We start from the raw sequence: 10,541 nt of genomic DNA, 5'->3' as shown, positions 1-10,541 counted from the left end.
TTTCAATACATTATAACATTTATATGCACATACGTGGCCTTCTATAATTTACGTAATGATTTTTATTATATTCAAAGTTACTCTGACAATATTTTAATAAAATGATTTTGAAACAAATAATTACATAAATGAGAAATAGAACAAATTAATAAAAGAGTGATGTCATTTGGGTCATGCTAGTGAGCGGACCCACATAGGAGGTCTCTCGTGTCGCTCTGGTTCGAGCCTCCTAAATCCATTATGTCTCGTGTCACTCTGCTTCGAGTCTCTCGTGTCATCCAAGAAATTTTTGATCTTCGGTGGGATATTAATCTTCCATATGTGTCAATAAGGCACCACGGCTGTTGATATAGAATGTGGCATTGCTATCGACGGGCATCCTAAGATTGTGTTGCATCTTGTATGCTACGTTCAACTACTTTTTTTGTGCAAAAAAAATGATCAAACTCTAACGTTACGCATGCCTCGGCCGGCCCATTCCCAGTTTAGCTGGTTTTTGTGTGTGTTTTCCCTCTTTTTCCCGTTTTCAGTTGGTCATTTTCTTTCTTTGTTTTCTACCTTTCATCTTTTAATGCAAATTTCACCTCTCTACTTCCTTTCTTTGATTTATGTTTTAGACTTCGTTTTGGACTTGAACTTTACTTCACACTATATGAAACATATATGCATAACTTTTAAAAAATGCTGAATTTTCTAGAACATATCTAATAGTTTTTAACGCATGAATATTTTTGGTATATTTTTTTTTGTGATGTATAGTTAGTTATATACATATGAACCTTTTCTATATCCATGTTTTTTGAAAAATATGTAAATTTTAAATACGTGAATATAATTGTTTTGTATACACAAACATTTTCAAATAATTACGAACCTCTATATGTACATAGGTGACATTTCTAATTTATGTGATAATTTTTAATATTCAAAGTTACTCTAATAATATTTTAATAACATGTTATTGAAAAATATTTCTTACAAAAATTAATAAAATAGCAATCTCATTTGGGCCGTGATAGTGAGCTGGCTCACATAGGAGGTTTCTCGTGTCACTCATTCTTTCTTTTGTTTTTCGTTTCCTTCCTGTTTTTAGTTCGTCCTTTTATTTTCCTTTTCTTCCTTTCTTTTTTTAATGCAAATTTCACCTTTTTTTACTTCTTTTCTTTGATTTATGTTTTTACCTCATTTTGGAATTGAACATTGTTTCACACTATATGGACGCATATTCATACATGTTTGGACAACTTTTTAAAACTTTGATTTTTCTCAAACACGCGTAATCTTTTTAATGCATGGATATATTTTTGTATAGATTTAAGAAACATGTGATGTGTATTTATTTATATGCGTACAATATTTTTTCTAAATCTATGATTTTTTTTAAATATGTAAACATTTTAACATGTGAATATAATATTGTGTAAACACAAACATTTTCAATACATTATAACATTTATATGCACATAGGTGGCCTTCTATAATTTACGTAATGATTTTTATTATATTCAAAGTCACTTTGACAATATTTTAATAAAATGATTTTGAAACAAATAATTACATAAATGAGAAATAGAACAAATTAATAAAAGAGTGATGTCATTTGGGTCATGCTAGTGAGCTGACCCACATAGGAGGTCTCTCGTGTCACTCTGCTTCGAGCCTCCTAAATCCATTATGTGTTGCATTTTTGCTAGACTAACCACAAGAAAATGACCACATCCTCTAGCGCGTGTAAATTCAAAGTCCATGCTTATTATATGGTCGTTAGGGACAAGCTTCGAAGGGGTTGTAAATTTTTTCTTGGTTTGAGACTGCTCATCATGTATGTCGCGCAATGAAGAAATTGTGAAATGTGATCCCTCTTGGCTGACGACTTTAATCTGGTTAGAGAAGCATAAGATAAAACAACATTGTAGTGAAACCCCATTGGGCCTATTCTCTTTAACTAATGAATCAAAAGTGGGTTTTGCTTGATATTTCTATCTCTAATAAATGTTATACTTGGAGAACTAACCAAAATAATCCTATTTCTGCTGATAGGGTATTTTCCTCGGTTGATTGGGATTATCATTTCCCCCTTTCTTCTCTAAAAGCACTTCCCAAGATATTGAATCTCCGAGGGTAACCTCCCTAAAGCCTTTTAGATTTGATAAATGGTGGTTTCCACCCCCCCCCCCCCCGCCCCCACGTTTTTCCTTGTATTCATAAAACTTGGGGCATCCCTTCTACACGCTCATGTCCCATTGACACCTAGTAATTCTATCTAGACACTTGAGAAGCGGGGAATCAAAGGATGGGGTATTTAGAAGTTTTTCTTAAGAAAACTACAAAACCTCTTGAAAGAATATGACATCATGGATGTATTTGCTGAACAAAATTGCATCTCTGATGCTATAAAGGGAACGAAACATTAAATCTAAACTAGAATCTACTTGGAGAAAGGAAGAAAACATCACATGGTAGAAAATCTAGGGATAGGAAATTTAAATAAGGGGTGATGGTCATGTCTACTCCACTGCCGAGATGCTTGAGGTAGCTACCTCTTTTTATAACAACATTTTTGGTTAGGAACCAAACCTGAATGTTCAACTTGGTGTTGGCTTTGGGACCCCTGATGGTATCGTCACTGGTGCTAAAAATGCCACTCTGTAGAAACCTTTTCCTCAAGTTGATCAATGATGCACCATAAGGTCTTACCCATGGGGCCCCATACACTTATGGGCATTCCTTCCTTTTTATCAAAATTCTTGTAACCTTATAAAAATGAATTTTATGGTCCTTGTCAACGACATGAAAATGGCACTTTGGATGTCTTTATGTTAAACTTCGCAATTGTTTCCAAAAGAAAAATGATATGAAAGAGATGAAGAAAATCATGCCTATTAGCTTTAGCAATTATGCTTTACATACTTTTTTTTACTAAAGCTATGACTACCGGATCTCTCATGTTAGTGATAGACTGATCCCCCCCCCCCCCCCCCCCCAAAAAAAAATTCCAACCCGTTATAAGCTTGCTAAACGGCGTCTAGTAGATGATATGACTTGCTTATTTTGGAAGGAACTGTAGAATGTGCAATACCTATTAATTGAATTTGTTGGTAAGGCTGTCCCATAAATCCTTTCTGATCTATTCGAGTTGGATATGCCAACATGCTTGTCTGATTGGCTGCAAAGAAAGAAAATGGATGTCTGCAATCTGTTTAGTTTTGTTGATGTTCGGACCTTACGAAATAGACTATTTTTACAGGCCCGCGTATGAAGAAGTATCTCATGTGTCATTGGGAAGCTAAGAGTGCACCTGCACCAATGGAAGATCTCAATGTGAAGATGCTCAACCGGCACTGATTTTGCGATGTTTACATCTCCTAAATAATCGTCGGGAGGGAACTCCAGATGATTACTTGGGGTTTATCTTCCTGCCGGATGCAACTGACGAATAACGACAACATTTGTCCTTGGTCCACACAAACTGGTTCCAATGCGTGAATTGATCTAGCTTCTGACCTAGGCTTGTAGCGTTTTGTGCTTGTGTCGCCTTTTCAATTCGGCTGGTAATCAGCAAGAATCCTTTCTGATCAGCTACTCCGTTCGTGCCGTTGTGGATATTTTATGCATTTTAGTGAAATGTAACGAGGGAAACACCTTTATTTTCTTTGAATAAGAACTCAGATTAGTAATGAGTCAAGGGTAATACTGATTCGGAGGTCCGTACTGTGATATAACTTAATTAACGATCAGTAGCACACCGGATCCGTGGCGCAATGGTAGCGCGTCTGACTCCAGATCAGAAGGTTGCGTGTTCGATTCACGTCGGGTTCAATTCCCCCGATCCTAATCCGGTTCCTTTTTTTCAATTCACGCCTCCATTAATCCCACGCAAAATCCACCGTCCATCCCCCAAAACCAACCATCCCAGCCGTCCAAACCCCCCTAATCCCCTCCTCCCCTATCCAGAACCCAGAACCTCTCCCTCCCGGCCGCTGCGAATTCTCCGAGCTCGCCCTCGCCATTCCCCGCGCTCCAATGCAACCCCCGAAGCCCATCCTCCATTGACGACTACCGCACGGCCCAGATGCTCGCCTACCCAAGCACGTCGACCCCGCCGTGGCCGCAGCGCCACCCGGCCGCCGCTTCCCCGCGCCGCGTCGCGGTGGCGGCCTCGCCCGCGGGCGCGCCGGCCAGGGGCAAGCGGAGGCGGGCGGGCGCCGGGGAGGGGGAGGCCGACCCGGCCGCCGAGGCCGCGGAGCTGGTGCGGTTCTTCCTGCGCAAGACCGACGGCGGCAAGGACCGGCTGGTGTCCGTGCTGGACCGCCACGTCAAGGTGGTCCGCACCGAGCACTGCTTCCTCCTCTTCGAGGAGCTCGGCCGCCGCGACGGCTGGGTCCAGTGCCTCGAGGTGAGCCACCATGCCCTACCCTTGCGCCCAACTCAATCAGGGTTACTAGATCATTCATTCATGAGCTAGAGCCAGTGTCTTGCTTAACTTACATAAGGTACCTTGATGTAGGATTGCTCTAGAACTCTAGATAAGATTTCAGACGTCCATGTGGGTCAACGGTTTATGATTTGTGGAGTTGATGTTTGTTAGATATTTCTGCTCGTTTCTCTAATGCACTGTGCTCTGCTAGATTTTCAGGTGGATGCAGAAGCAGCGGTGGTACGTGGCTGACAACGGCATCTATTCCAAGCTCATATCTGTGATGGGAAGGAAGGGGCAAATACGGATGGCCATGTGGCTCTTCTCCCAGATGCGCAACAGCGGGTGCAAGCCGGACACTTCGGTATACAATTCCCTTATCGGTGCGCATCTGCATTCACGGGACAAGAGTAAGGCTTTGGTGAAAGCTCTCGGCTATTTTGACAAGATGAAGGGCATGGAGAGATGCCAGCCGAATATCGTGACGTACAACATCCTCTTGAGGGCCTGTGCTCGGGCTAGCGACACGAAGCAGGTGGACATCCTTTTCAAGGATCTGGATGAAAGCATAGTCTCTCCAGATATCTACACATATAATGGAGTGATCGACGGATATGGGAAGAATGGCATGATTGCAGAGATGGAGTCTGTATTGGTGCGGATGAAAAGCAAGCAGTGCCGTCCAGATGTGATCACATTCAACATACTCATAGATTCGTATGGGCGAAAGCAGACATTCGACAAGATGGAGCAGGTGTTCAAGAGTTTATTGCGGTCCAAGGAGAGACCTACCCACCCAACGTTTAATTCCATGATAACAAACTATGGGAAAGCAAGGCTTAGAGAGAAAGCTGAGTCTGTACTTGAGAAGATGGGAGAATTGGGATTCAAACCGAATTATGTGACGCAAGAGTGTCTCATCAACATGTATGCATATTGTGATTGCGTCTCAAAGGCCCAGCAGATATTTGATGAGCTCGTAAGCTCACAAAGTACTGTTCCCCTATCTTCGTTGAATGCAATGCTTGATGCCTACTGCATGAACCGCTTGCCTATGGAAGCAGATCGGCTGTTGGATAGTGCGATTGAGAAAGGTGTAGTGCCCAGTGCTTCCACATATAAGCTGCTTTACAAGGCCTACACCAGGGCAAACGATAAGATGCTTGTCCAGAAGCTGCTCCAGCGAATGAATAAGCAGGGTATTGTTCCGAATAAAAAGTTCTTCCTTGATGCTCTGGAAGCATTTGGTACCTCCGCCAATAAACCCAGGAGGGTACAAACCTCAAACTCTGCAAGAGAGTCAAGTAGAGATTCTGCAAGCAATTTGGAAATGGCTAGTCCAAGCAAGCCAGTGTTAAGTACTTTGGAAGCAGTTGGTGCTTCCAAGAAAACCCCCAGGATATTACCAAATTCAAACTCTGCAAGCAAGCCAGATACAGGTTCTGAAAGCAGTTCAGAAATAGCTACGTCAAGCAAACCAGAGCTAAGCTTTTCACAAGTAGCTTCTTGATAGGGTGCTCTGTTCTGAACTGCTTCACAGTAGAATTTGTTCAGTTGCTTGTACCAAGTGATATCCTAGGAAAAGGCAATCCATGTGATTGGTTGCTTGAATTCGAACCATCCTAGATGTCAGGTTAAAATTGTAGGAATATTTTTCTCATGTACATTCACCAAAAACAACTGAACCACATGGTACTGGAGACATCTCATCCCATTCAACTTCAAGATACCCTTCTTCTGTATGTGCTTTGGCAAGGGTTTTCTTCCAAATTTCATAGTTGTGTTATAAAATCACAGTAGCATCTTTGTTTCATCAGTGGCCTTGCTATACCTTCTGTTACTAGTGCTTGGTTGTGCTTCAGAGGAACAGTATCGCATGTTATAACAGTTGGTTATGGACTAGATCACTATTTGGAAGAAACCCTCATCCCACACATCTCAGAATTTGGGTTTTGGAATTTATACTTCTCGGTGCTTTAGGTAAATTTAATGCTTTAATTAGTCTACTTTTGTCAACACATGCACTGCACATACACATTGCTAGTATCGATTAAAATGCTTACTTTATTAGGACTATGTTCTACAAAGGATTGACAGCAACTAAAGAATTTACACCCAATCGTCCTATGCTTCCAAGTTCCAAGATGAACTAGCGAACATTAGGGAGACCTCAACACTGGATTTCAAACAGTATGGAGCCATGTGCGCTCACCACCTCTGAGATGTCCCCCTTCATGAGACTCCGGCTCTTTCCACTCCAGACTTCAGTGCAGGTGCACAGGTGTTTCCTTGCCAACTTTTGCCCTGCAACCTTCTCTAGATCCGGCACCCTTACAGCAATCTTCCTGCTCGCAGTGTCAAGGTTGAAGAAGGCCAGGTAGATCTCTCCTGCTCCATGGAGGACAAAGAATCAGCGCAAAGAAAAGGGATGCTTATTCGCCATGTATGCATTGGCAAAGATGCATGCTGCTTAGGTAAAAGTACCTTTGTCTCCAGTTGCTGTCCATGCTCGTGCTCCAGTAGTTTCACTCTCTGTTGCATCAAACAAGAGTGCTACTTAGATAAAAATAGCGATTAATTTGTGGTGACTCGTTATGGAGTAACTTATACCTCCTTCCTTGCTGGACTTCATTGTAGCACACAATCCTGAGTAGCTGCTTTTAAGTTGTCCATTCTCCGTTAGCTCCCAGACCTGCAGTTGGTATGGGCAAAATATGATTTAAGTGTCCAGTTTTTGGCTGTCGCGACAGGTAAATAGCTAAGTGAATCAAGCAACTTCATGAAACAAAATGCTCCAAGAAACACTGGAATTCAGCCTCACTCTGTATGGATCCCGTTCTCTTACTAGGTTACCAATGTGTGTTCTTCAGGTACCTGCTTTGAATGCTGTTCGCAGGTCGAGAACATGGGACTGACAGATGCATCCAAGCAACCATCATTGGTGTCAATACCCACCAGATGGAACTTCGCTTGGTCTTCCACACCGCTCATGGTAACTCCATCCCTGAAGCACATAATATGTGTGGATCTTACATACAAGTGAAAAAACTAGTACTGCTTCCTTTCACGAATTGTTTTCTTGCGAGGCACTTACGATGTTGGAAGAAGTTTTGCTTTGGACATGCAAAATGAGGCATTGTCATTCTGGATTCCAAAGCCTCTGCAAATGTGATCTTTTGAGGAACTGTGCCATCCACCGGTGTTCTTATCGTTGCAGGTAGCAAGACCAAGAACAGTTCCACCATTGTTTGTCAGGTCCGAGCGACCAGAATGTTCATTGCGTTCTGAAGTCCTTTCACTGTGAATATAACCAAACTGAAAAAAAAATCCACAAGTTAACTTCCTGTTCACTCTATGTTGCAGCAGGAATCTCCAGACTTCAATTAATAGTATATTGTTTACCTCCATGTTGTTTTTAGTGTGGTGATTAATCTTCAGCAGAGTAGGGTGGGTGATTAGATCGAATGTATCATCGTTGAGATGCCTCAAGTCACCTCCATACATGAGGGGGGATTTGGCCATCGACCAAAGCACCATCTGCAAGGTCATGCCAGTTTGCAAAAATGCTGTAAGACTTTGGGTTGCAACTTGGAAAACAGAAATGAAGTTTCTTCAAGTGCAATGCAAACCTGTGTTAATTGCTCGTCGAATGTAAGGTTAGTGCTTCTGTGAGGGCCCTGGTTAACACCTGTATGAGAGAAATATCAAGCGTTTTCCAATGATTGGTCACCAATGTGCATGGACTTAGAACAGCTGTGCATTACCAAAAAGGGAATGCCACAAAGTTATGGTACGAATGATCACCTGCATCAGTAAGCCTGCCGAACGGAAGCATGTCCAAGTCAGGCCAAGACCTCCCTCTCAATCCGGTGGCGCCGATCTTATTCGCATCGGCAAATGATCTGTATATCATCATATATATGTTTATGCAGGTGAAAAAGAAGATAGAATAAACTGACTGACTTTTACTTGAGATTACAAGTCAACATGCTGAGAATATATGGCTAGAATTTATCTGATGCTATCTGGTCACCTGGCGACATCGAAATGCGGGCGAACATCTTTCCAGCTGTCCCAGTCGTCCCCTGTTATCCTGTACATGTCAACGTGCTGGGTGATGTTCTCGGCTAATGCCGGAGTGACTTCGGTTCCGGGGGAGATGGACAGGATGACCGGCCGCTCAAGCTCTTTCAGGGTCTGCAGTGAACGCAACAATGTGTTCATTCGCATGAACTGGTTTCAACAGGTAACCCACCAATTGTTATCCCAGAATGGAAGCTACTCCATCCGTTCCGAAATATAAGTCTTTTTAGAGATTCCAAATGGGGACTACATGCGGAGTAAAATAAGTGAATCTACACTCTACAATATGTCTATATATATTCGTATGTAGTCCTTATTGAAATATCTAAAACCTCTGAAACAGCCATGATCTCCTTCGGGCTGTAGTCTGTGCCGAAGATGCAATCTAACTTCACTGCAAACAAGAACAGTTTTATGTTACCAACAGTTGCTTCTGAAATTCAGAATAATGTAGTAACTGAAAAACACTCCGAAGTTTGGGCCCGGAGTCGGCGGCTTACCGAAATTGACACCCCAATCGGCGTACTGCCGGTAAAGAGACCTGAGGAACGCTCGCCCGGCCCCCGCGTCGGTGTTTACGCTCATGAACCCGTTCGACATCCACGCGCAGGTCCTGTGGGTGAGGCCTATGTCGCTCGCCGTCCATTGCCGGCCATCCTCTACGTAGGCTTTTCCCTGAATAAAATTATGGTAAACCACTAAGATTTTCTTTTATGGTTGTCTGCCAGGTCGTGATACCTCCTCAAATATGCACTCACTAGTAAGACATTCACACTAGGAATTTTCTTTTCTTACGGTGCAAGTGTATTGCGAAGTAAGTGGATTTGAAGATGAAACGAAGATCGGTTATTGTAAAAAAAGAAAAGAAAAGAAAAGAGGTCCACGATCGACGGAGAGTGAGTACGGTGTACCGTGTCGACGTCGAGGATGGGGGTGCTGGCGTTGACGGCCTGGGTGCTGATGCCATTCATGAGGTGGATGCCGAACTTGAGGCCCATGGCGTGGACCTTATCGGCGACGTGCTTAAACCCCTCGCCGCCGGCGGACGACGGGAACCTCTCGGGGTCGGGGAACGGGCGCCCCCACTGGTCGACGCTGTCGAAGCCGTACGAGTCCTCCCCGGAGCCGTTGGCGTTCTTCCGGTACCACAGGAAGTCGATCACCGCGTACTGCACGCATGAAGAGAGAGAAAACCGTGATCCATATATACTACCATGAACTATGAACTTGGTACCCAGCAGGCAAGCCAACGAGCCTGGTATCCGTGCGGGAGCAGCCTGTCGGCCATGATCTGCGCGTTGTGGAGGAAGGCGGCCTCGTCGATGGTCCAGGAGAAGGAGTCGTACGAGTTCCACCCTCTCGGCGGCAGCATGGCGAGCCGCCGCCGGCCATCTCCCGCCGCCTCTGCCTCGCAAGAAGCCCTGAAATCACGACACACATGCATGCATGAGAAAAAGGTGTTTGAGATGGATAGATATATGTAGATGATTAGCTGACGCATTGCAGCGGCATTGCGCGTCGAGGAGGAGGCCGGACCAGATGAGGGACGACGCGAGGAGGACGAGGAGGGCGGCGCAGAGGACGCGAGGAGGAGAGGCTGCCATGGCCATGGAGATGGGAGACGGAGATGAGGTACGAGGGTGCTGGGTGCGAGCTCAGCTGCGCGTCATATGTAGGCGGGCGGGCGGGCGGTTTGAGTGGCGTGGACTGTGGAGTGAGGTGGATGGAGATCGGGTCACACGCGTGCAGGCGCACGTGGGCAGGGAGGGTTGTTGCACGAGATAAGAAGAAGGAAGGAAGGGCCGGGTCTTTCGTTTCGGTTCTACTCCACTTATCTATCAGGAATTCTGGATAGGGATATGGCCGGTGGCCCTGGGTGTGTGTACCGTTGCGTTGTGCTGTCGAAGCTCCAGGGTTCGGTTTCTGCCTTGATTATCTGAATTTTAGTCCTTTTTCTTTTGAGGGGTAAAACACTTTGTTCAAGCCAAATAAGCTCCAACATAAGGCCGCTGCCTTGGCCATTATACTCCCTCCGGTCCTT

The 10,541-nt window shown here is 44.2% G+C and overlaps 2 protein-coding genes and 1 non-coding gene across 4 annotated transcripts; 2 read left to right on the top strand and 1 right to left on the bottom strand.

Moving 5' to 3' along the window:
* Nucleotides 1–3,747: 3,747 nt before the first annotated feature.
* On the top strand, nt 3,748–3,819 carry TRNAW-CCA (transfer RNA tryptophan (anticodon CCA)). Its single transcript has one exon. It is a non-coding gene; the product is annotated as a tRNA-Trp (tRNA).
* A 148-nt stretch (nt 3,820–3,967) lies between these two features.
* LOC123145463 (pentatricopeptide repeat-containing protein PPR5 homolog, chloroplastic) lies at nt 3,968–6,233 on the top strand. Its single transcript, XM_044564891.1, has 2 exons — nt 3,968–4,396; nt 4,629–6,233. Exons 1-2 carry the CDS (start codon nt 4,073–4,075, stop codon nt 5,925–5,927), a joined length of 1,623 nt encoding a protein of 540 aa, XP_044420826.1. The 5' UTR covers nt 3,968–4,072; the 3' UTR covers nt 5,928–6,233.
* A 228-nt stretch (nt 6,234–6,461) lies between these two features.
* Nucleotides 6,462–10,273, bottom strand: LOC123145462 (uncharacterized). Of its 2 annotated transcripts, XM_044564890.1 has the most exons (14): nt 10,037–10,273; nt 9,756–9,921; nt 9,412–9,669; nt 9,001–9,175; nt 8,833–8,894; nt 8,451–8,614; nt 8,222–8,319; nt 8,047–8,105; nt 7,820–7,954; nt 7,512–7,732; nt 7,292–7,421; nt 7,028–7,109; nt 6,902–6,949; nt 6,462–6,805 (listed from the first exon to the last, which is right to left on the bottom strand). In XM_044564890.1, the coding sequence occupies exons 1-14, from the start codon at nt 10,108–10,110 to the stop codon at nt 6,588–6,590; spliced, it is 1,890 nt and encodes a 629-aa protein (XP_044420825.1). In that variant the 5' UTR covers nt 10,111–10,273; the 3' UTR covers nt 6,462–6,587. The 2 variants fall into 2 exon arrangements, 1 of the variants encoding a protein (XP_044420825.1); XR_006472292.1 differs by lacking the exon at nt 6,462–6,805 and having other exon boundaries at nt 7,239–7,421.
* Between the last annotated feature and the right edge of the window lie 268 nt (nt 10,274–10,541).

This window comes from Triticum aestivum, chromosome 6D (genome assembly GCF_018294505.1).
Source record: "Triticum aestivum cultivar Chinese Spring chromosome 6D, IWGSC CS RefSeq v2.1, whole genome shotgun sequence".
NCBI classification, from domain to species: Eukaryota; Viridiplantae; Streptophyta; class Magnoliopsida; order Poales; family Poaceae; genus Triticum; species Triticum aestivum.
The sequence above is the reverse complement of the archived record's forward strand: the minus strand, read 5'-3'. Positions and strand labels throughout refer to the sequence as shown.

Excerpts from the sequence above, each read along its gene's own strand:
- LOC123145462 (XM_044564890.1), bottom strand. The coding sequence starts at position 10,110 with ATGGCCATGGCAGCCTCTCCTCCTCGCGTCCTCTGCGCCGCCCTCCTC. Across the intron at positions 8,106-8,221 it reads CGGCAGGCTTACTGATGCAG|GTGTTAACCAGGGCCCTCAC; the intron begins GTGATCATTCGT and ends TCTCTCATACAG. Across the intron at positions 6,950-7,027 it reads GAAGTCCAGCAAGGAAGGAG|AGAGTGAAACTACTGGAGCA; the intron begins GTATAAGTTACT and ends TTGATGCAACAG.
- LOC123145463 (XM_044564891.1), top strand. The coding sequence starts at position 4,073 with ATGCTCGCCTACCCAAGCACGTCGACCCCGCCGTGGCCGCAGCGCCAC. Across the intron at positions 4,397-4,628 it reads GCTGGGTCCAGTGCCTCGAG|ATTTTCAGGTGGATGCAGAA; the intron begins GTGAGCCACCAT and ends GTGCTCTGCTAG.